The 26,072-nt window shown below is 38.3% G+C and overlaps 1 protein-coding gene and 2 long non-coding RNA genes across 4 annotated transcripts; 2 read left to right on the forward strand and 1 right to left on the reverse strand.

Annotated features, from left to right (window-relative positions):
- Positions 1–362: 362 nt before the first annotated feature.
- On the forward strand, positions 363–5,480 carry LOC148641661 (uncharacterized). Its single transcript, XR_015929867.1, has 3 exons — positions 363–882; positions 2,848–2,913; positions 4,649–5,480. It is a non-coding gene; the product is annotated as an uncharacterized LOC148641661 (long non-coding RNA).
- On the reverse strand, positions 5,441–20,309 carry ccdc92 (coiled-coil domain containing 92). 2 transcript variants are annotated; one of them, XM_088618548.1, is made up of 4 exons: positions 19,723–20,309; positions 12,928–13,074; positions 12,170–12,211; positions 5,441–6,911 (listed from the first exon to the last, which is right to left on the reverse strand). In XM_088618548.1, the coding sequence occupies exons 2-4, from the start codon at positions 13,055–13,057 to the stop codon at positions 6,127–6,129; spliced, it is 957 nt and encodes a 318-aa protein (XP_088474674.1). In that variant the 5' UTR covers positions 13,058–13,074; positions 19,723–20,309; the 3' UTR covers positions 5,441–6,126. The 2 variants fall into 2 exon arrangements, with proteins under 2 accessions (XP_088474674.1, XP_088474676.1); XM_088618550.1 differs by lacking the exons at positions 12,170–12,211; positions 12,928–13,074; positions 19,723–20,309 and adding an exon at positions 8,283–12,031.
- Positions 20,310–20,568: 259 nt separating this feature from the next.
- On the forward strand, positions 20,569–25,279 carry LOC148641663 (uncharacterized). The gene is made up of 3 exons (XR_015929868.1): positions 20,569–20,668; positions 24,215–24,286; positions 25,145–25,279. It is a non-coding gene; the product is annotated as an uncharacterized LOC148641663 (long non-coding RNA).
- Positions 25,280–26,072: the final 793 nt, after the last annotated feature.

The following is a 26,072-nucleotide window of genomic DNA, read 5'->3' on the forward strand; positions in this document are numbered from 1 at the left end:
CAGTATAGTAACTATTTTAGATGTCTACTGTATGTGCATCAACAATGCACTCAAAACTTCCGCTAGTATTTAATTTATTATAACAATATTTACTGTCATTTATAAAACTTAGTTTGGGAGATCGAGAAGGAAACACTGGATATTTTCCATTACTGTTTTTTACTGTACGCAACAGTTTACAGTACATGGTTACCATTAAAGGGAACTGCAGTCCCAATTTCAAATTATTTCTCATTATTACTTTAATCATTACATCTCGGAAATAAAATAAATTAATTGACGGTATCGCAGAATTATACAAATTCAAAATTAAGCACGAAATCGCGAACTTAGTGAAAGTGCTGTGTGTAGTGTCTGGTCGCCATTGTTGTCGCAAACTCTTGGTCACGCCAATGGCTGAGAGCCAGAGTTATCGAGAATTGCAGCAGACATTTCACCGCAGAAATGTCCCAACGTGATCTGCATGCAGAATTAACAGGTATTATTTGTAGGCTAAGCCGTCTCGAAGATTAAAAGAGATGTATTTACAGGCCTGCTTGTTTAAAATGGAATAGGCCGCATCACCTCACCGGAAGTCTTGTTGCGTTCTGAATAGCGGACCAGGATGACGGCAATATGGCGCGGCGCGTACCTGGAAAGTGAGATATTGCATGTTTGTACGAACTTGTAGTGCAGCAGAAGCCAACAATAATGCAGATTTTTTTACGGATGACTTGTCCTGGAAGCTGTTGCTCCGTACTTGGCTAGGAGTTGTCTGTTGGAGACGACAGTAGCATGTACGTGTACACGTGTGTGCGTGTAAGGGATAAAATGGAAGACCATGCGAGGGCGGAGAGAGGATGTCGGAGCGCGCTTGGCACATTTCAGACCTAAATAAATAAAGTAAGTATGTTTTTTATTCAGGTACCAATAAATCCAATAAAAATACAGCATACGAGAGACTAACGGGAACGGTGCTGCTTCGCTATGACTAAATAACCTTCGTTTTCCAGAGCGTGTTCCGGGAGGGGAGAGGTTATGATAGAATGGAGGAGTTTATTCCTACATGTACATTGTAGAAACCACACAATGTAGACAGTACATTACAAAACGCTACGTAATAGTGATAGTTTGTACCGTCAATAAGAAACAGAACCGGTAAATACGAGGTAGTGGGCAAAAGTACATGGTAGTCCAAGTCAAAAGTGCATCGTGCCAAGAGGTGTATTGAGTTCTAAGGCATTGCACAGTTAACACAACGTTTCGGCTGAGGAAGGCTTCACAGCCGAAACGTTGCGTTTTTTCTCTCGTATTTTCAGCAGGGAATAAACCTATTACTTGTTCCTTTGCAGACTACGCATGCTGACGCAGCCACCCACCTGAACCATAGCAGTTAGTTTTTTATGAGCATTGCTTTGAGTGAGTGTGCATTAACACGAACAGAAGGTACTTTGTAATTTTCAATGTGAAAGATGAGTTGGCAGATGTTGACTTTTTTTTATTGGTCCCCGAGAAGTGTCGACAGAACCTTTACGTTGCCAGTACTGTAACTTGATCAAGAGATGCCAAGTACTCTGAATTATGTCTCTAATTACGAGAGAAGGAAAACAAAGCTTTTTTTTAAAAAAATAACGTGATGCATGTTAAACGACTGAAGCAGTTGGATTCACTGTTTCTATGTGTGATTGTTTTGTAGTTTTAGAGGGACTGAGTGACATGAAAACCACTATATGAAATAAAACGTGTAAATAAAACTGACAATAGCTGTGAGTTAAAATGGGTGGAGCTTGTTTTTCTGGGTAAGGATGTCTTGCATATATTCGCAAAAATGCCTTATGCTAGTTTTCCCATTCAAAACATGAGACTGGTACCTTAGGGCAGTTTCTGTCAAACAAACGTACAATATTTGAGACTGGAATGAAAAGATGAAAATGCTCTTGCTCATTTGCTGCTGGTGAGCTCTTGCTCACTAGCAGCCATGTCACCCTGCAACTCACAACTGGCAACCCACTGAAGCTAAGCAGGTGTGAGCCTGGTCAGTAGCTGGATGAGAGACCTCCTGGGGAAAAACGAAGGTTGCTGCTGGAAGAGGTGTTAGTGGGGCCAGCAGGGGGCGCTCACCCTGCTGTCCATGTGGGTCCTAATGCCCCAGTATAGTGATGGGGACACTATACTGTAAACAGGCGCCGTCCTTCGGATGAGACATAAAACCAAGATCCTGTCTCTCTGTGGTCATTAAAAATGAGTGTAACCCCGGCATGCTGGCCAAATTTCCCATTGGCCCTTACTAATCATGGCCTCCTAATAATCCCCATCTATGAATTGGCTTCATTACTCTGCTCTCCTCCCCACTGATAGCTGATGTGTGGTGAGCGTTCTGGCGCACTATGGCTGCCGTCGCATCATCCAGGTAGATGCTGCACATTGGTGGTGGTGGGGAGTCCCCATTACCTGTAAATGGGGCGCTTTGAATGGAGTGTCCAGAAAAGCGCTATATAAGTGTAAGCAATTATTATTATTATTATTATTTGAGTAACTGTAGCACATGGAAATGTAGCTTAAAATGTGTTGCAGTAAACATTGTACTTTTAGGAGTCAAGATCTATTTTTCAGTGGAAAGATGAAATAATAATTCATACAACAGTTTTTTCATCACTAATGTCTTGCTGTGGAATATGTGGTACTGGAACCAGGACTGTGAAATTAAGGCACTGAAGGAGTGTGAGCAGCTTGTTTGAATATGTAAGTCCTGCTATTTTTAGTCGCAGGGTTTGAGAAAGAGTTGAAAAGCTGTAGTTATTTTTGTGCCTAGCGTAGTGACTGATTTGATTGATCAACAGAGCACTATGTATTTATTTTCCCTTACAGATAGTAGTGGTGTGATTGACGTGACCTGTGGCATGCAGCCTGTTTTTGGGAACATCTGAATCCGAGGTAGGCTCACCTCTCACACTGCGTGTGTTGCTGAGATGTCCAGAAGGGATAATGTGTTGCAAATTTGTTTTCCTGTGAGGGGTTACCCACGTTCTCAAGAGCCACAGTCCTGAAAGTGTTAAGACAGAGCTGTACGGTCCTGGGTATCTGGGTGTCTGCAGGGCCCCTTTGAAGCAGCAGCACCTGGAGAGCTGGGAGAAGCTGTTCAGTTGGTCAGGTTAAGTCAGTAGTGAATTGATTTGGCTTGTCAAGAGCAGACTTAGAATGAAAGCCTTCAGATTCACCAGATCTCCAGGATCAGGACTGGATAGCACCATGAGAAGACAAATGCTCATTCAGATGAAGAGACCTAGTAAATGCCATTCAAAGACTTTTGGACATTTACATTAAATAAAGGAGCCACAGGGTCAGGGACTGTTGGGAGTTTATTCTACCCACTTTTGCCTGAGACGTGGGGGGCTTTAGTACAAGGGCCTGCAGCACGAGGTCTGTAGAGCTACAGTGCCTTTTGGTTTTCATTCCCGCCGCAGTTGGAATGACCTAACTGGATCAATCAGCTGCCTAATTAAGGAGAGTTAACATGCTTTCCAGCTCTCTGCTTATGAATTATTTAAGGCTACCTATAAAATCTGCAGCACTGCATCTCTCCAGGACCAGGTTTACTGACCTGTATAGTTGTGCAGGTCTTCCAGTCAATGAGTAGAGGGCTTATCAGTGTAAGTATTGTATGGAGGTGTTGAAATTAGGTATATCATAACACGCTGTAGCCTGATACCATTGCATCTCACAAGTTAAACAAGACTATGCCTGCTTAGTCCTTGGGTACAGAATTGATTTTATACCTCTATGGAGGAAAACACAAGATTGCCGTTTTCAGTGGTGATAGATCAGTAGGTAGCATTCCCTGTCTGGATAAAGAATTTTGAAACCTTTAAAAAAATGTTCTAAACCTGTCCTGCTGTACGACATGTAAGTCAATGTCAAGATGGTAAATTAAGGTCCTGACTATGTAGTCTTATTGACATTGGTTTTTAAGACTAGGGATGATAACCCTCTTGTCCTGCCTTAATTTGATTTTGGGTTCCTCAATCTGGGCTACCTAAATTATAAGACTACTAATATTTGGACTACTGTTTATAAGAGAATACTAGAATTCTGAATGTGAATAGACCAGGGTATTAAGGCAGTGCACAGTAAGAAGAGAGATAAAGACAAGGCACAGTACATCTGGAACTGAGAATTAAGTGTTACAGTACATGGTCATGTAAGGTTTTTTGTGGTCATGTAAGGTTTTTTTTTTTAGAATTAACAATGAAGTATTTCAGAAATTACACAGCAATGTTACAGATGTTCTGTCAGAAAAAAATCAGAGGCCCTTGATTTTAATAAGTGATAAAGTTAACAAATATGCAAATACCTGAACAAGTGTGATGTAATTGATTTGATACAGTAGCATTTTATTGTGTAGAATATCAATAAGGTATACAGTAAATAATGTCTGGAACTAAATTGATGGTCTTTGTTATACCACAGTTCTGGCAATATTTAAAAAAAGTTTAACATCAGACGTTCACACACAGAAAGCTACCAGGTTAATCTTCAAGACAAAAACCATACTCAGTCTCATGGAATGAATGTCCTGGTATCCAAATGACTTGGTGTACAGTAGTGAATGCACTTGATAATGCTTGTTTTTGGAGATTTGTCACTGATTGAACTCTGTTTATTTTCCCAGATGGGAGTGTTGGAGGACATGCTGAAAGATGGGACATCGGCTTGTGATGTGAGTTGGACCTCTATGATCCACATGTTTGCTTTCTAGTGTTTCAGCTCTTTCTTGTGGTCTTCTGACAAAGCAGCAGCACTCAAACATATCCTTATGACAGGGGGATATTAATGAGTTTCAATGTGTAGTGACGATAACAAGGTTGAAATGAGGTGTGGGAATGACTCGGGAACCAACCACTGGTAGAAATATGGGGGCCTAAGTAAAAAATAGGCTCTCCACTTTAGAAAGATCATTCCTTTTACTTTATTAACTTACCTTTATATAGCTGGTAAGACACGTGTTGGCTCTTTGCTTCTCGGTTAAGAGATTTGACCCAGTGGCACAGGTGTCAGAAACAAATGTCCTTTTTTTAAAGATTTAACTTTTTTTCATCATTTAAGGGATTTAAATATTTTCATATTACGTTATGCATTTTTTCCCCTTAATTCCAGGTTCACACATACAATTTAAAATGAAAAGCCTGAGCCAGACAAAGATGTAGGCTTCTTTCACAGTCAATACGCACACAACTCGTCAGACATTTGCTGGAGGGTCTTTATTTCAACTTGTCAGGGTTCGCCTTGGAATTCAGTAATGTTTGGGAGTCTGTGTAACCACGGCTCCCCTTGGAACACTGTATTCAAACCACCCATACTGGTTTTGCACAAGGACTACATGGTTCGTGAACACCTTGTGAAAACATCACTAAAGTGTCTGAATGCATATGCTTGACCCTGGAAAAACAACACACAGCAGGGCTGCAAGTTACAATTCTGTATTGTGTACAGGAACAGTTGTTGTTACAAAATTGATTTACAAACTGCCTAACATCGCCACAGGTCAAGCCGTCTGCTACTCCATTCCTGCCATTTACATATGCACAGATTAAATATATTGCTGCCTATGCAAAGGCTTTGTCGTCAATTGTGAACTCCGCTCTTTGGAAACCGTCTACGTATATGGTGTCCAGGCCAAAAAAAAAAATCATTTGGGAGTAGACACTTTTAACGTGTTGCTGCACATTCTACATAAAGCTTGTTAGTCTTCGCTTGTTGATAATACATCTGTGGTGGGATGAAAACATGGAAATCTGGGTTGTGTAACCTTTTTTTGTACATGAGCATGTATGTATCCAGAATGCATAACTGAAGCAAGCAACAACATAGAGTCAGGTTTATTTTGGCTGGGTGGTTTTGCATATTTTTCCAAAAAAAAAAAAGGAACGAGTGGGATGGTAAATTATAGAAGCTGGATTCAGCGAATCAAGATGTTTGTCACATAGGCTTTCAAACCAAATTTTGGCATGCTTTCTTAAGAGTTTTCTACCAGGGAGCACAAGAGTCTTGAAGGAGGAGCGTGAGTTTTTTTCTGTCGTTACTGAGTGTTGCATAAAAAGCAGCTGATTGAAGTGATTGCCTTGTCTTCCCGTCACGGACTGGATGCTTTCACACTGTCCTGTCAGTCCCCGACCGCTTCCTCACCACTTTGCCCCCGTTCACCTGGTCCACGGCCAGCGTCTCCACCTCGGCGGGCGCGGGCGCGGGCGGGGGGGCCAGGTGGTGAATGCGGTGGGCCACGCCCACGTGCGCCCTGTGCTGCCTCTCCCGGGCGGGGCTGTGGTGCGGGCTGGCGGCCGTGCGCTCCGAGGCGATGGGCGGGATGACCGCCGGCCTCTCCTTGGGCAGCTGGGCGTCGGCGGACTCCCGGGCGAGCAGGAAGGGCGTGGGGTCCGGCATGGCCTCCAGGGTGTCGCGCAGCAGCAGCCGGCGCCCGTCCGAGCCCAGCCGGTACAGCTCGGAGTAGTCCGAGCTCAGGGGCTGGGACAGGCTCTTCTTCATCCTGCGCCGCGGGGTTTCCGGCATCTTGTCCCTGGGGGGCTCCGGCTTGTAAGAGCTGACCGGGCTGGCGCTGGGGCTGCTGTCCGACGTGGCGCTCGACGTGGCGATCAGTTTCTTCTTGGTGGCGTGCAGCTGGGAGGTCAGGTAGGCGATGGTGCTGGCCCGCTGCTCCAGCTCGCTCGACAGCATGTTCAGTTTATGGCTTTTCGTTTTCAGCTCCTCCAGGTATTTCTTTTCCCTCTCCTTGATCGTGTTCTCCAGGACTGAGATCATGGCGTTTTTCTGCTCCAGCTCCTTCATGAGCTCCACGTTTTCCTCCTCTTTGGCTTTCAGCTGGGCTTCCAGTTCTTCACATTTTTTCCTCAACTCATCGCACCTCAGTTCACTGCTACCTGCAGAAACAGTAGACAGTATGGCAGCAAAAGTTCACTGGGAAGGCTCTTAAGGATAATGTTAGTTAACAATACTACCCATACAACTGTAATAATAACACTGAAACTTAAATGCTAATTTTTCTTTTAAACTTTCACAAACTATAAAAAAAGAATTATGAATGCTTTGGCTAAATTGAGGCTTAAGGGTAATTACCCCTTTGCACATTACTTCATCTTTGAACCTGTACAAAGACTGCTGTTTTGGAGGTGGGTAAAAATCCAAAACATTATTTGTTGATGTCCTTTAATCAGCTTCAACCTTTTTGCAAGGGTAGACATGCATATCTCATCTGGAACCTGCGGTCTTTAATGATTCACTAAAGCAGTCCATGCAGCCCAGGAGAGTCAAAGGTGCACTCTGACCATGTGGGCTTAGTATCAATTATTCATCTCTTCCACCCACAGAGCATTACATCATCTGAGCCAGACTGCTGTTACTTTGCTATTGGTGGTTCTGCATCTAAAGACAGATGAGGGTTACGATTTCTTTCCCTCTCTCATTTCCTGTAATGTGTGCACTTCATGTCCTGCTATACACAATTTCAGAAATACTGTACTTCTGCAATTAAGTTCACCACATGTGAATCGCTTACAATATGCAACACCTATAAACACCACAGTTACAAACTAGCAAAACACTGAATAAAAACTTCAGAAGTGTGTCTTAGCAGAATTGGAACATCACTGTTAGGTGACCCTGAATATAGCACAGAATCCCTAACCCAATGCAGCCTGGATTGATCAAGTACCTGCAAAACTTTCCTTCGTCAATTAGCTTAATACCTGCTACTGGTTTCAGGGCCCGACCAGTGTTGGCTTACAATTCAAAACATCCTAAAGCAAGATTCTTGTCTGACTGCTTGCTGCACTAAAGCTTGTTGGCATATGGTGTACAATTACTAATTGGCATGCCTGTAATTTTTTAAATCTAATTAATCCAATTCTAATCTCATTCATTTTAAGATAACTCATTTTAACTTTCTATACACCGAATAAAAGCCTTTTAACATTGTTGGTGCAGAGTAGTCATAATCCAAGTAGGTCACAGAGAGAAATTAGATTATGTTGTTAGGGTAATGTGCTATCTTTATACTATCAGAAACTAACCTTGTACTAAAAAGAAAATAAATTCAAAATTTGTGAAGTAGTCTTGTCATGGACATAGAACATAGAAATCAGATGTGTACTACATTTATTTCCATGAACATTTTATGAGAAAGTTAATAGAAAAACAGTCTACAACTTGTATTGTGTTACAACTACAGTATTGTGCTGTTATTTGAGATTGTGCATTTGTTCTTTAAAACAATCATTTAGATAAACTCTCACCTTTACAGTGATTACTAAAAGATGATTCACAGCGATCAATAATCATTTTTGTTGTTCTGCTGAGCAATGAAATGAAAATATTAGAAAAATAACACAAAGTCTAAATGTATCCAGGTATCACATCTTAACAGATTTTTGTCATAGTAAATTAAACTTCCCAATGTAATTATTCTTAATTAAAACCTGCTTATTGAAATCATCTCATCTGAATTTACTACCAGCTTATCTTTATACCCACTCCTACCTTCAGTGCACATTCATGTTAATATGAACTATGACCTGGAATATTAATATCATAACATCAGCTTTGAGTACACCGCCAAATGCAAACTACAAATGCATTGTTTGATGCCACGTTCCTATTGGCTAGAAGGAAATAAGCATCTGCCATTAAAAAGCTGACATTAGCACTACACTACTGGGCGAATAATCTCAAACTGCTCATTCTGGCAAATGTTTTATTTAAACCAGATCTGTGGTTCACTTTTCAAATAAGAAGGGGTAGTGTGAAGTTGATAAAATTAATACAGCTTGCAGGGATGTCTTTTCTTGATGAAGCAAGAACGATATGGTATTGCTTCAGGAATCAGTTCAGAGAGATGCTTGTCGCTGACGAACTTGAGGCCAAGATTTCATGTTCACATTGTCTGCTATATGTCAAAGGTCATTACATAAAAAATAAGGGGGCATTTGTACTACATGCGATTCACATTGATAAAATGCTTTTTGATTTGTGAAAGCTGAAGTTATTTATATCCTGTATCCAGGGTTACATCATGCAGCATTTGCAGTACGTTTCTCAGCTGGCCTGTTCTCTTTCCCAGTAGGAGTGGCCATGAGAAGACCATTCAGAGGCTGGGGAGGTCAGAGGATTACCAGCATTGCTTTGTGGTTTGTAGTAAAGGACCTGGTTACCCTGTTATTATGTGTCCAAGACAATTTCCCTTTTGCTTGGTTTATTACTGCAAACAGGAGACCTTACTGAAAAATAAACGATTAGCCACACCGAAATGTTTCAGCATTTAGAATAATTATTTTAAAGAGGATAGGTTCTTTTTAAAAAAATCAAAATAAGTAAAAAGCCTTCCTCAGAACACTGGCAAATTGTGAAGACAGCATAGAGCATATACAGTGAATTATAAGTGAATTACATGAAATGCATATTTCTCAATGTGTTTTTATATTTTTCAATAGTTTCAATGTGTCATTTTAAAAATGAACATTCTATTAGCCGACTACACTACTCTAAGACATTGTATAGGAATCATTCATGATTTACCGATTCCATTGGTGCGGTTTATACAGTTGTACTGGATTTCTTTACAGCACAGTATTACTGTACTTTTTGAGAAATGCACAGCTACATACTGTATATGAAAATCGTGTCACTGTGTAAATCTAAAATGCAAATTTTACAACTAGTTAAGACATTTTTATGATTACGGATGAGCGATGATACAACACAGCGGGACAATATTGTGGAGATTTAACTACAAAAAGCTGTCTCTTAGGGATTACATTTGTGATATTTTTGTGAATTAATACTACATAAAAATGCTGCAGTCATTTTACATATTGAATGCCTGAGCACACTGTGCTCTCTGCTACATTAATTCTGTGTGTCACAATCATCTGGTGTTTGTTGTAAGCGAGATCACCATGATACTTGAAAAGAGAGCAGTTGAGCTTTGGATCACATTCCTGAAAAACAACCTGCCAAGCCTCTGAAAATAAGCCAGGTGTTTTATGGGATCATGAGCTCATTAAGGATTCAATTCTCTCAGCTATTTCATCTGAGCCTCACTATCAGTATCACCAGAAAGCTAGTTCTTAATATAGCTTGTCTATTTTGGAATTGTTAGTCCAACAACACTTTCAATAAGCCTACAGTATCAGTTTCTAAACAAATATTTTTATGCATTTAAATGGAAGTTATTACAGTATGTCTATGTTATCATTCCCCTGTACTCCTCCCTAGAGTATAGATAAAATATAGGTCACAAATCCATTTTGACATTAATATCACACTATATAGTCTTCCAAGATTCAAAACTAGTAGATGAAGGGTTAGTAAATTGGAAATAGTTTCACCCAAGCAAGACCTACAATAAAAGAACATCAGTGTTTTTGAGGTACATATTGACCTTTCATTCCATCTGAAGATCAAAGACAAGTGCCCTATTTCTGCTCAGCCTTTCTTTAGAAGTACATATGAAGGGATCAGATACAGCAACCAAAGACATTTCCACAGGTGATCTAGGGGAATGTTTGTGGTTACCAGGATTACCAAGATACTTGCTCAACCTGTACAGTTTCTGTGAAATTAATACTCTTTAAGTTAATTATCAAAGCATAAGTTAAGGAATCTTATTTAGCCATTACATATAAGTCTTGAATAAAAATCTAATATCAAACCTCTGCGATTAAAGATATCAAGGCTTTTGCGGTACTGAATCAGAACCAGCAGCTTCAGAGGCTCAACATCATGTTCTCCCCTGAATTTCACAAACGTCAAGCACAAACCCATAATGAAGACACAGAGTCCCCCCCGGCATCAGACAGCTGTACTCATCAAGAACAGCTTTGAAACAATTTCACATGGTAAAAAACTACAGCAAATCCAAATACAGTACATAGCAAGTAGTATAAGTGAACTTCATTCATTCATATCATTAATCATGTCATGGTATAATAGCTTCGTTGAATTTTACTGCCATGATTGAGGGTCTGACTGCTGTGCTGCTTTCTAAACAATATAGTATTTTTTAATATAAAGCCTTTTCCTGATCTTGAAATGTGAAATCTGGAGATGAAGATGTGCTGGAAGTCTGTATGAAAAACTGAAGAAGGGAAAAATCTCCTTATGGAACACTGAAGGTTTGGCATTAATAAGATAACAGCATGAAAAAGTGTACATTAAGCCTGCAGTGTAGGTAAGCCTTTAGAAACAATAACATCCACATCTGTTTTAACATATCCTTTTTCATTGTGGTGCTTCACAAAAGTTAAATTGGATTTTTAAACAGCTCAGGTATAAAGTGCATTTTAGACTATGATAGGTTGGTGACAGATTTTTAAAAATGTTTCTCTCTGAGCCATTTCAACAGCTGACGTATCGGTGAGTTATTTTAATATTGTTATGGTTCTTGGAAGCAACTATTGAAGTATCAATTATTAAATTAACATCTGTTTAACCATGTGTGCCTGATTTATTATTCTTGACCAAAGCTGTGGCAGAAAAAGAACTCATACCTCTAATCATACCATCCTATTTGGCCTTTTTTCTGATATTCCTTATTTTCTTAAGCCCTATTTCTTACAATATTAAGCCACTATAATACTATACTGTGCTAATGAAGTTCCAGTTGTTCATAGATTTTCTTTCGCATCAGGCTTACTATTTCATCATCGAGCTATTATGAGCCTAGTTCTACAGAGAGATAAGATGGCATTTTTTTTCTTTTAGAATGTGGCTTTGATTTTTAAGACTAAGGACTCTTTACAGCCCTCGGCTTCAAGAACACATCTATTCTCACGTTTGGATCAGGTTTCATCCTACATCTACAAGAGCAGCATGCAATTAATATGCAGGCTCTGGGTATAATGCTTTAATGTTCCTTTGTTTTATCTCTGCAGCAGAAATATCAAGTCTAAACATGTTCTAAGCCCTGATGTCTTCCCCATGGAAAGAACACGTTTATGAGCAATCAGAAGGAAAACAACCTTTTTGAACTAAACTAATTTTTAATTTCCACAGCATAATCATGTACTTTATAATTATAATAATATTCCAAACACAGCCTTAAGAGTCTTATAGGGGTAAAAACATGGACTTATTATTTCTCTGTATATATAATTTCATTTCAGCAAAGTAATTATGGTCTTACCTGTAGAATCTGAACTTCGTACTGTCAACTCGTATGTCAAGTCTGAAGCAGAAGAAGAAAAAAACTGCATTGATATATTCTGTGGTTCAGATTAAAACAGTATAAACACGAAAGGGGTTACAGACTTTATACAAGAATTATTTGATTGATCAAATTCAAGACCGTGTGTGCCAGTCCTAACCCAACTGTTTTCAGACATGTTAATGACAATTTATCATTGGTAAAAGTCTGTAATTAATAAAGATGAAAACGGCAACTATACAAAACAGGTGAAAAGCAACTCAAAGTGTACTTATTTTTTCTTAAATCACAAGGTATTTTAACTGTTGGTAAAATTAAAATATATGAATCTTTCAAAATGTAATACCTGAAAAATATCCTATTTTTAATACTCATGAATAAATATGCACTTTTATATTCACATGATGTATTGTATCATAAAAAATACAAGAAAGATTAAAACTGAAAGATCTTTTGAAGGACTAAAGTCTCACTTCACCAATTTATCATTAAAGATACAATTTGGTGAATGCATCGCTATAGAGCAGTCCAAGATCAGTCATACATTTGATATATTATACATATACACCTACATTTGTTGTTTCTTTAATTCAATGGCCGTGATTCCGGGACAAAGAGCCTGACTGGGCGTAAATGCTATATTAAATTTCACTGCTGGGAGCAGGTTTAGTGGTCTGCGGGAAGGCTGTAATTCCGGGATTGTGTGCAGTGTGCCCAGGGATGGGGGGCTGTGCTACCTGTGCAGTGCTGTTGCAGCCGCCGGATCTCCGCATGGAGCCCCTTCAGTGTGTTGGCGTGGTCCTGCTGCAGGAACAGCAGGTTCTTCTGCGCACTGTGCAGCTGGTTCTCCAGGCTGACCGACGTCATGGCTGAAACCCAGGCACCTGCGCGCAGCAACAAAGAATACAGTTTTACAGCACCTCTCCCACTCACGTAGGCCAAATCCAAACCACATGCAAGAAATGTATAGAGTAATTCCCTTAAAGAGTAGAAAATCTTCATCAAACATTCTACAACTCCACATCCGGCCTCTGATGGACAGCTGCTTAATCATGTTATGGGTAGAGGCAATCTGGAGTCCACCCTGGAAACACTCTGGGATGCCATTCCATTGGAGGGCAGGTATAATTGGGAGACACCGGTTAATGTAGCTAGAACGTTTTGGGAAGAGGGAAGAAATTAGACCACCCAAGTAAAAAATAACATCAAATTAGATTCTGGGTCACCAGAGGAGTTTCTGCAATTGTCAAATTCTTTGTAATAAACTACATCAACTATACCATTCCAGTGGTCTCCAATATTTTATTGTAGACGGCTAATGTATCTCAAGCTGTAAGATTTAACAAGACTTTCAAAACACTGTACAGAAAAAGGTCAAGCGACATAAATCATGGATACTGGAAATACAAATCACAACAATTAAAAACAACATCCATTTATTTTACACAGTAATCAGGTAATTAGAATTAGCTTTTGTGTCATCTTTCAGTTCACAGCAATTGTCCAATAATCATTTACATCATGTGATTTATTACATTTTTTAAAATTCATAATTTAAGGCTATATTTAGACTGAAATTACATTTTTAGACCAGCAGAGACTACTACAGAGGTGCATTGCTGCCATCAAGGGAAAAAAATGTTATCTCATAATAATGAGACGGTATACTGTTATTATTATGAGATAGAAATGATCATTTGACTGTAAGAACAACCTGTTACATTGTCAATGACAGCTGCACCTAGAAAATACTGATAATTCAGCGACTTTGGGTTTAGTGTTCAGGACAATGTCCAGCTCTGCAGAACATGCACAAACTTAATTTCAACTGGGGTTTATTCATAATCAAATGTTACAATTTTTACCAAATGTGAACACAATCATTTTAACCATTAGGACTCTCACACTCAACCTTAAAGAAGAGTAATTGTGCTATCACTTCCACTACTTAAAAATGAAAGTTAGCTAATGATAATGCAGGTTTTATGTGACAATTTTACTATTGTGTGATAATCACAAAGTATGTGATAATTTACTATCTCGTAATTACGAGATATTTTTTCCCCTCGACGTCAGCAATGCACTTCCATAGATGAAATCATCCAAAGAATTCTAAGAAACGCACAGAGAGCTGCAGCTTCACATTAGACTTAAAAACTGTTGTTAGACTGGTGCAATTCCATTTAAAAAAAGAGAAAGCCTGGATTGTTGCCCACTTAGATGTGAATTAAAAAAAGATAAATGACAGAAACAAAGAAAAAACAAAACCAATCCACCCTTACAGGAAACATCAATTTTAATCAGGATAACAGATTAATTTCTGGAACCTCCAGAGATTTAAAAAAAAGGTTTAACAACTGACCTATTTTGAACAAAAGAAATGTCATATTGAGCCTTTCAATTGAACTACATTTAACAAATGAGTGAAGTATAACTGATTAAGTAAAAAATACCAGTAATAGAAGAGATACATTATATTAATTAAATTACACAGATCTCCACTCCTTTCTTCCTCACTCAGGAGAACGCCCTGTATTGTCGAGAATGAAGCACCCCTAGCAACCACTGCACAGCAGGAGTCCTGTGTTCCTAGGTTTCTATAGTGACCTGACCTACTATTACGCCTCCAGGCAGGCAGGTAAAGAAAGACACTATATTCCCAATAGCGGTTTTTCTTTCTGGTTTTAATTTTTATACACCTGTTCTCTGGGGAGCTGAGCTGCGAAGTGGAGGATACTGCGAAAAATGAATCTGGTCTCATACATCCTTGTAAGCACCATGTAACAATTACAGTACTTAGTTGCTAAGAAAATCCAATACAAAGAAAAGGTCATGAAAATCTACAATTATCCATATTTACAGAGAGCAATACAAATAGCTTGTTTGTTAAGCCCAGAGAGTTCTGCACTCCCCATTGTGGTCAGCTTTGAGCACCAGCAGTTCTGTGATCCAGCATGCTGAGGGTGTATAACAGGTTACTTATGTACTGTTCCATTCACAGTAGGGGGTGTGCAGTAACTGTCTTTCTAATGGACCACAGGGAAGAGCCACAGCAGGGGGCAGAGGGAAATCTAGGATAGAAAACATCTCTGAACACACATTTTTAAACCTACATTCTTACCAAACAGCCTGTCCAGGATTTGATCAAGAAAAAAAGAGAAATGAAGAATCACAGTAGTGCGAAGGTTTAACCAAACAACTGGAACACATTTAGAACAAAATACAAATATATGATGCTGGTCCGCAGAACCCAACAGAAGAACAGCAGTTCACTCCAGACCCACCTAGATTTCTAATCTAAACACAAAATACATCCTTCACAATTTCCAAAAATCCAATGCAGGAGAAAAAACACCAAACTTCTATCCAGGATAGAACCAAAGTTAAATATTATTTCTATTACTGAATATCTAATAAAGGATCAGAAATAAAAGCCTATAAAACATTTATCACATTTATTAACTCACTCTCAAACTTTAATCAGCTACCTTTCAGGTACTCTGTTTTAGATCAATGTTTTTAATTTTTCAAACCAAGAACAGCAATCTGACAGGAAGATCTGTATCAATGTCCTTTACCAAATTACATATTCTAATAGCAATAACTATGATATCTTGAACCACGCAGCAGAATAGTCTTGTTAAATCTTTTACATTTCAGTGATATAAATGAAATAAGCACTTTTCACCTAAAAGATCATTCATGATGCAAAGGCTCACAAATGCTTGTAGAAAATTAATAAAACTGTAATCACAAAGAGCTTACATACCACTCCTATTAACTTGCAATAAGAGGTTTATGTAAATAAGCATCTTAACTGAATTCTTCTTAAGTATCTCAGTTCTATTAGCAGTTTTATTACCATAATTAGTTACTGTATGTAATTGTTTTATGGTGAATTTATGGACATTACTTGTAAAAATAAACGTGTGTTCAAAAATCTAAAGCTCCTCACTGTGATAACAGGAGGGGTAACAACAGGAATTCACTCAGTTATTTTAAATCATAATTGCCGACTTGCAAATATACAGTACAGTATATCACACAAGCACCTCTTTCACACCTCTGCGTAACTTCTTAAACTGAACAAACAACCTGAAACTGAGCTTTCTGCTCTGTGTTTGCCATTATGAGAAAACTGGATGTGCGCAGATCTTGAACAGTAAAACCTCTGTTTAGTTCTGCTAAGAGAAGCATCTTTTCTTGCTCAACCAGTAACCTGAAACTCCCCTGCTTCCTGCAGTTCTTTTCATGAAATAAAGCCACTGCAGATACATAAATTGTCACATTTCCTGGTTCGCTCCTGCTGCTGCATTGGTAATTGCATTTCTTACTTGCAATTTTCTTTACTGCATGATGCAGCCCATAAAAACTTCCAGGTGGTTACAAGGCTTGCAGTAAATCTGCCGAGTTCCACAACAGGCCACATGAATTCCCGAACTGCACTTACACTGGGCACGATCCTGACAGATTTGTAAACAGAAATTCAGAGGAGCTGTAGAATACAGGTCAGGCACTTTGAGAGTACACAACAAACCACGAGAATTTGCCGAGACTGATATACAGTAGAATGTCTTTAAACATGTTCATTACAGGGCTGCTCAGCCTGATTTTGTACAAAGTTCTTATAACTTGACCGTGTACATAGATACATTTTAGTCTTGGTTTAAATACACTGCTTTACCCAATGTATGAAATAAAACTAGAAATATCTCTTCTGGTATGATCTTTTGTGCACTAACAGTCTGCAATTAGAAGTGGCCTCTCAGACCATTACTCATTTCCTATGCCATTAGGCTTCTCCATTTTCCCTGAGATAATACAAAGCTTCCTGGATTGCATATTGATTTATATGGAATAAGACAAAGATGCAGAACGCTCTTTATCATTCACTAACCTAATATTTAGCTTCTTGTCTGGACAATAAAGACATCTGTTCGCTTGTATTAAAACTACTTATGTTTTATGTCTTTGTACAAGAATATAGAAACCTGTGTGCAATAGTGCCAGTCTATCATGTTACATTCACTTATCTTTTAAATGAATATTATCTACAGAAGCCAAGACAAAACATCACACCCTCTGTCAGTTTAAAAGACAACCTGCATTGCAATCTCTCAATACCATGAAGTAAGTTACAAGATTCTAATAGTGAATTTAGGGGAGACTTCACAGCAAAGAACAGAATTCAGGAATATAAAAGAACAAAAGATGTCAGACTTTCTAAATCTGCTGATTTAGATTCTGGGAATATAAATTTGAAATGCAGGGCACGCATTTGGGCCATTCAAATTGCTTTTCATAAAACAAAGAATATGTAGATGATGACTGACCTACACGTATTCCTCTCTGGGGAGTCTCTTACAGTTCGCCCATTCCCAGAATGAACATGTCTCTATTACACAATGACGAGCTGTGACGCTTAATTACTATTACAACATGACTCATCCACTCTTCCTATAAAATCTAGATATGAATGATGTAATCATACTTATCAATAGCTACATTGTAATCAAATAAAACATCTTTTGGGGTTTTGTCATTCTTTTTCAGAATTTTCTCATAATTTCCAAGAAATGCCCAGTTTTTCCAGAGAGCTTCCTTGCTTTGGAACCATATTCTTCAATGTAAATATAACCTGTGCAAACAACTTCAAATAAGATTACACTAGACCTGGGGGAAATAATGGTCTCAAATGATTACATATTAACAAGGAGACTGAACTTTTACAAGGTTACTTAAGTCAGAAGTGCCGTCCCCCATTACAAAACAGCCTTAAGAGAAGCCAGTATCTACTGAGCTGTTGTACATGGCTTCAGTCACAGCACTAACATGATTGCAATGATAAATAATGCATTAAGAGCAGCAACTGGGAATTCAAGGATCAGAAAAGACTCCCTCTTTATACCCCAGATGGCCAGTAAAATATGCTCTATAAAAATGGGGGAGAGAAATGTATTAATAAAGACACAAGTAAGTGTATCACTTTAAAATGTTTTATTCCTACACAAAAAAAGTATATACCGCAGTCAACATTAGCTATTCTAAAAAAATAAATGATATGACTCGATACATACTGTATTCCATGTGCTTACTTTCATCAGTTACAACAAGGCTACTGGGGTACACTTTAACCTATTATACTGCCATATTTGCCACATTTCGTCCTATAAATATACATGAACAGTTCTTTTGCTAGTCCTCCTTCAAAATATTGATTTTGGCATTTTATGCTAAACACAGCTTAATAGTTTTAAAAAAGCGATGGTATTTGCTCAAAAAAACTGGATAATAAACAATAAACAGGGACCGAAAAGGAATATGGACATAAAAACTTGACAGACGTGTGTCAGTTGAATGCATTTTCAGAGATGCAACAAGGCTGAATAGAGGACCAAGACGTAAAACCATAAAAAAATGAGAGTATGAACCCATTCATTTTAAAACAGCAATGCTACTTAACTACTGTAAACGCAAATACAGTCCTATTACAGAGACCGACATGCAGTGTGATGCAACACCTCTATTGTTAACGGAGATGTCAACAGTCAAGGGCTACAAGACTAACAAAGGACACAGTTTTCTATGGGCCACAGCACCTATGCAGCAAGGAATCGTACTTGATATTACCTGCATTGCGGACAGGGCGATAAACCGACAAACCACTTATACATGCGCCAGCGCTGTAGCTCTCCGAAACTGGAATTAACGCAATGTTTTGGCGTAGGCTGTGAGGCGGATGAGATCAATAACGGAGTACTAGGTCTAAAAGCAACGAAGGCTTATTTAAGAAATGGGCAGATTCAAACTAGTGCGTGCGGCAGTCCTTCCAACACGAAACCAGGCCCTACAGAAAACACGAGCACGCGTTTCATACAAAATTAAAACCATCATCATGACCCGACGACACATTTCCACAGATCTAATGGGAGATTTCCTAAAGGGTTTTCAACCTATTTGCTTATTTAAGGGTAAAGTGCATTCACATATGTTAATGGTACGCAACATTTTATGATTTAGTGGCAAGAAAATGATACTGGAATCTATGAATGTTAGGAAATTCGCCAATACAGTCTGTCGTATTACAGCACATTCATTTTAACTCACACTAGGTGACGTAATATTGTGCATTTCAAATGATTTCAGGAACCAGCACAAAACCATACAACTTCGTTACTCTTACAATAACACACTCCTAAGAGCTAACTCACAGGAATCCTAACCCAGTTTTTCAATATTAAAATACTGGAGACAACTACCACCACTGGTAACACCGATTCAGGCAGATAACCAATGCTTATTAATTCTCCTTGGACCGTTGACCTAACTCGTTTGTCAAACAAATCCTCTGATGACAAATACACAAAATGAGCCTCTGAGTAACCAGAGATTAAGATGTGTTTTTTGGAACAGAGACGGTGGCTCTGTATTAACACAGTATTATAAACAAGGAGCAGGTGTTTCGCATAAACCAATCAGAAAAGAGATTCGTGTTGTGAAAAACAGGTGAAAGCGAAGACAACGGGTCTTACCTGTCTCTGCTTTATAATTTAAATATTTTTTCTTTTACAAACGCGGAGCTTCCTTTCGGTCCAGTCCTTTTTAGGTGTGTTGCAGCATGTTAAACGTAGATGGGAGAAGGGAGTCCGCTCTCTCGGACCGCACCGAGGTTGTGCCCAAGCTCATCTCCCGGAGCTACCAGCCAAAATAAAGCGAGGCATCATGGGATACTACCACGAACTCATCACATTCATTTGCATGCTGCGAAAGGGCTCGCATCGCTACTTCATCACAGGAGCCCAAACACTGATGGCCTCCGTCAAACTCAAACAGGACAATTCGTGAACACGCCGTTGCTGGCTCCGGCGGACCTCCCAATACACTTTTATTGTGATTTTCTTTTCAAAAGGAAGCCGTGATGAAGGTCGGCGTCGCTCCGACTGCGCAAGCGCAAGGCTCAAGTGCGGCAGTGTTGCTGTAGAAACAGACGCTCGCCTTAACAGTGTTGCTAAGGCGACATCTAGCGGCGACTGTGCTGGTTGCACGTCTGAGGAATATAGTAGTGTTGTTAATTCAACGGGAGACAAATGCCAAGTATTACTGATTACAGTTCTAAAGTTTTAAATTAAGGAAAAAAAATAATTCTACACTATAGCAGAAATAAATACGTCTCCGTACTTCTTATATGAAATGTATTCTGGAACTTTTCGCAGCTGAACATTTTTGTGAAAATGTGTGAGGAATTTATTGTTATTAAACAAATTGCATCATGGATTGTTTTAAACAAATCCAAATCAATAGCTTTTACACGTACACTGAAATAAAAAAGAATAATAAATACCTTACATGTCTAATAGTTTGCAATAAGTGTGAGCGACACCGCATTTTCTGTTGCTACTCCGCTGCTTTTTTTCAAATTCAAGCTTATTGTCTAGAATGTCTAAATGTCTAGAACAGCGGTAGCCAAATCCAGTGAAGGTAATCATATTTACCGTAGATTTAAAAAAATATTCAAAATTCAAAATTGACTCAATTATAGACCGATATGTCTTACTTCTATTGCATGCAGAGTTAAGGTGATTATAAATAGAACTACAATGGCGAATTACTTGTATGATAATAATCACTATGAAATGTATTAATTTAGAAAAGAAAGGTCCTGCCTTTTCTCACTTTGAGTAAGTGACAACAAAAGTGGATAAAACAGTGCACATGATATGGTGCATTCAGATTTTAATAGAGTTTAATAGAGTTTTGATAAAGTTCTATTAATTATTTTAGTAGAACTTTCTACCAATTCTTTTAATACAATTAATGTAATTATTAAATACAAATATGCTTTTGGATGGCGTGGGCATCCAAAGTTATGCATGTAGCTGATTTAAGAACAGGTAAATGGACAGATTGGTAACAGTAACTATTAACAAAAAAATATTTGTGCTCTGGAATCTGTCAAGAGCACAGTGACCATATACACTCACAATCCTAAGGAAATGTCCTACCGTGAGTCTTTTGAGATGGGTACAGTTCAAATACAGTATTCAAAATCCCCAAAGGCAGGGATAAAGCCATAACATTGGATTGTGAAAGATGAACTACAGGACACGAGTGAACTGCAGAGACATGAACTTACAACTAAAAACAGGAGCAACATACTCAAAGAGTAATGTGTGTCTGGAATAATTTATTTTCACATATAAATGTTAATGCTGACTATTACATACTCAAAGATGACAGTAGAGGGCATTAATGGATCAGCAATCATTTGGAGAACAATATCTAGCATGAAAATATTTCCCTAAGAGTGGAAAAATATGTATTTTACTAAATATTATGTATCTTTACTATACAGTCTTATCTCACCAAGCAGCAACCTATTTTCTCCCACCTTTTATGAAAATAGTGGCTAAAAATGACAAATTAATGTTTTTTTGTAAAACTTTTGCATCCATTAATGTGTTCACCCCCTTTTCCTCACATCGAGTGAACACGGCGTTATATTTTAAAAATGCAGTTAATCCTATTTATGGCTTAACAGCAAAGCACTGTGAAAAGAACTCAGCAGTGTCAAGTTAATTACATCAAGTCAAAAACAAAATTGTTAAAACTCACGGATAGATTTCTGATTTGAAACTGTAGGACTGAGGTTGAAAAAAATGAATCATTAGATTACTTTAAAACAACATTTTAGTTTTTTTTCTTCAGTTTTAGATTAAATCAATACACTTACTCAATTTTGCAGTATATGTTAGGTTTTGGTGGAGCTTTCACACCTGCTGAGTGACTATCCACGTAACTTAACGAGTGTTCTGCTGTTGAGGTTGAAGGAAACAATATGCTCTTAAAATATCTGGCTAAGAATTTCAGCCAGGCGAGGACCCTCAAACTGTTATTAAGCTGCGGTTCACAATAATGTCAAGGTCAGATCCCCGTGAAAATGGAACTGACTTCAATAGCAGTCCGAGCAGCATTCATGAGAACAAAACAGAATAACTCTTGATGAGTCAGTGAGGGAAATGGCGTAATCATTACTTTAAAGCACACTGCAAATATTTCCAATTTCTCAATCATTCCATTTTCTTTGGAATCTACTCTGGAATGGCAGATATTTAAAGAAACGAATTTGTTTTCAATTATTCAGGAGTCTTGTTTCAGTTCGGTCAGGGTTTTTTAGGCAGTTTTCAAGGAAGCCTCGTGCAACAAAGTTGAGGTCATCCCAATACTTTTGTGGAAACTACCTTTTTGAAAATGACCTATTTGTATATGATCAAGCCCCTGAGAGCTTTTGTTCTTGTCCATAATTTCATTCTTCCCTCTCGGATCTCCAGTGAACGGTCTGGTCTCTCTTGCACCTGCTCTCTTCTTCTGTGCTCACTTTCTCCTTAAGCTTTTACTAGGTTGTTCCTTCACCTTACTCCAGTTTCTCCTGCCTGCTCATTAAGACAGAATCACATTGCTGGACAAGCCAGAGTCATCTGGATCAGTCATCTCTGACCACCATCTGACACCTGCTTGAAACTCACATGTTCAGAGTGCACCTAAAAAGCCTTGGACTAAACTCCACTTTCAATGTACGAACCATCAAAACCAAATCAGAGTTTCCTTCTGGCACACACCAGAGAAGATCATATCTCAAGAGGTTTTCCCTTACAACTATATTTGTTTTCATGTGCATTGTATTATAATCCCTCACCTCTTTAGCTATTACTTCTCCATCATGTATTGTTTTGTAATATATGCAGTAACTAAGTTGTTACAATAGGCATAGCTCAAAACCTAAAACATCACTGTAAACCAATCTGCACTGTAACGTTACTCTTGCACAATGTAAATATTTAACGTTCCGATAATAGAGGGTTAAACAGCTGTATTATAGTTAGCCAAGCTTGAATTCAGCTGTAGTTCTGTAATAATCTGAAACTCAGCCAGAAAACAGACCTGCACTGGCTCTGTCATGGGAACAAGAAGAAAGAAAGTTGTACCACATGAAAGAATGAGGTTCATTCATCCAAAAAGCAAAACAAAATCCCAGCTATTTTAAAAGAGGACAAACTCCATGATGGTTCATCTGTGGAAAGACAATAGTCATTCCTAATAAGAGACATTTTATCTCTGATCCAAACACAGCACAAGGCTCTACACTCAGAGGTCTTGAGTGAAGGAAAAACAATATATACTCAAGCTGCATGAACAAGGGCAGAAAAACTGTAGGCTTCAGAATCAGCTGGCTTTTGCTTGCATTACTAATGACATTACTGTTTGTGTACAGTGTGAGTACATTTAAAAAACAGTAATCATTTGAATTTAAAATGCTGGATTTAAATTTAAAATGTAATCCAATGAAAATATTTTACAAAGGTAATTGTAGGTAAGTGATAAGGCACTATTAAAAAAATATATATTTAAACTAAGTGGGATGAGCATTCATGTCCATCCTTTTGCACCGTTTTTCCAAAATGAAAACATTTTGTTTGTTTTGCTCGAAAAAAGGCAGCCTCAGGAATAGAATGTGTAATCCATACCAGATGGCAATAAAAACCCTCTATGTGGTAATTTCCTTTAAGTATAAATATTTATAGATCAACAGGTGTTTTCTCAGTTTGAAACAAAAAGAATATTGACTATGTGAACGTCTTTGTTCCTTGGTCTGGCAACGGGGAATGTTAACACTTACTTTCAGTGGCAAAAAACAAGTGGACCTCTTGTTGCAGTTCTGTTTGTCTTAATGAACCCAAAGCACTGTCAATCTGTCTCTGCCTGAACTAGTCAGTACCCAGTTCTTAAGAGATATACCCCAATTGTTTCCAGTGAGCAGAATTTCTTTTGTTGTGCAGCTACCATTAAATGGAGATAAATTAAAACAAGGAATCAATTTCCACAGTACATCTCAAATCAAGTGTTTGGGCTGAATAAATGGAATTATTGTCTTATGATATGTTTTTCTTTGGAAGCAGCTATTAATGTATCTTCAGCTTTGGCATGGTTTTGACAAGGATTAAATTCTTCTCATTTCTTTATTTTTAGTGCCTCTGGCAGTCGTCCCAGGAACCCTGTGCAGAATGGAGGAAGCTTTGCGAGTCTGAATGGCCAGCTCAAGTAGAGAATTCTTCATCTGAAACACACGCCTTATTCACGATTTGTTTTATTTAAACAAAAAATCCTAAGAAGTTTTTATGTTTCAGAACAGGTTGTAAAGTGTTGAATAATGAGCAACCACCTGACCAAGTTAAATACTAAGCAGTGCCATTATAAACTAACTTCCAAACGAATTATTCTTGTGTTTCATACTTCACTGACTCATTTGTGGCTTATCATGACATACTGTAGCTCACTATTAGGCCTATCTAAACACACCAGTTTCTGGAACTACACCTAATTTGTTATATGTATGATTTGAATCCTCACTTTGAACTAATTGAGGATGTACAGTACTAAAAGAACACTTAATCTGGTACACATAATCTGAAGTTAATCAATAGAAAATATCAGCTACTGAACTTCCAGTCAAGCGATAGTAATTTTATGGACAACTTCACAAAGGGATCTTTTTAGACCCACCAAACGTGCTGTACCAATGATGAATGATGAATATTATTTTCTAAATTCTAGAATAATTTTGAAAAGTAATCCTAAAAAAAGGTTTTGAACTAGGTTCTTTGGCTACATTGTGCATTATAAGTAAGAATGCTCAAATTATTCTACATTGTAAATCACATTGCCTACGTGGGTAATATTAAGAGTAAAGGAAAACTGGCTAAAAATATGATACTGTATGTACTAATTTTATAGTACTAGTTAAAACAAGTGACATTTCTGTCAAGGTTAAGTAAATAATATATTTATGGAGCATTATACATAAGGCATGGATGTTGGGTTGCTTTGGAAAAATTCAGTAGCATCTCTATTTTCAAATAATATTTTAACAAATATTTGTAATTTGTGCTGGAATTATAGATCTCATCCCGGAATGGAATACAACAGACTACGGATGTGAACGTGTTCCAGTGTTTTTGGAACGGAGGATGAGGGTTAACATCAAAGCTCTTGTTTTTCTAGACAGAAGAAGGAAAATAAAGCTGTTTTGTTAAACGGAGACTCAGTAATTACTATGTTTACATTAAAAAGGTGAACATTTTCGCCGCACAAACATTTTGTCTTTGCCACGCTGGTCATATTGAACAGCCATCAGCCTGCTTCTTCAGAAAGATCAGGACCTCTCTACACACAAGGCCCTGCCTGGGGTTCCTCAGCTCAGCAGCTCTGTGAGAATCGGAGCACATGAACTCCGGAGCCATCTAAGTCCTATAACTTCCTTTAACAAGTTGGAACAGCAGTAAACCTACGCAAGATTTATAGCCCATAGGCCGGCATCAAGATTGTAAATTATACTCAGGGATACTTTCTTTTAATAGCGTTAAATTCAACTGTCTCTTCTGAAAATGTTCAAAGGGATCATTTACAGCCTGGTGGTATGGCTATAAATTTAATTAAACAGGATAAGCATATAGTTGCTGGTGCTGTGAATCACAAAAATGATCTATTAAGCTCACTTCACAATAACAGTAGAAGGAGGAAGGGACAGAACTGGAATGCTCGCTTCATGCTGGAAAGTCACCCCCTCGAATGGTTGGCATGACTGAAAACCCCGGACAAGTGCCAGCTGTTGTTAATGTGTTGAATGCCTTGAAATACAATCAGAATGAAGCCATGCATTTCTGAACAGTCCAGGCTTTACTGCAGGCACACAGACGCCATGCCAAGTGCAACACTTTTCAGGTTGTAATAGTTTTACAGTCTTTATATTGAAGTTGGCAAACTGAAATGGGCTGAACTCTAAAAAGCTAATTGAATTTTCCAGCAAGGGGTAGTGACCATCACTGCA

The sequence above is a fragment of the Lepisosteus platostomus genome, chromosome 24 (assembly GCF_059453375.1).
Source record: "Lepisosteus platostomus isolate fLepPlt1 chromosome 24, fLepPlt1.hap1, whole genome shotgun sequence".
Taxonomy (NCBI): Eukaryota; Metazoa; Chordata; class Actinopteri; order Semionotiformes; family Lepisosteidae; genus Lepisosteus; species Lepisosteus platostomus.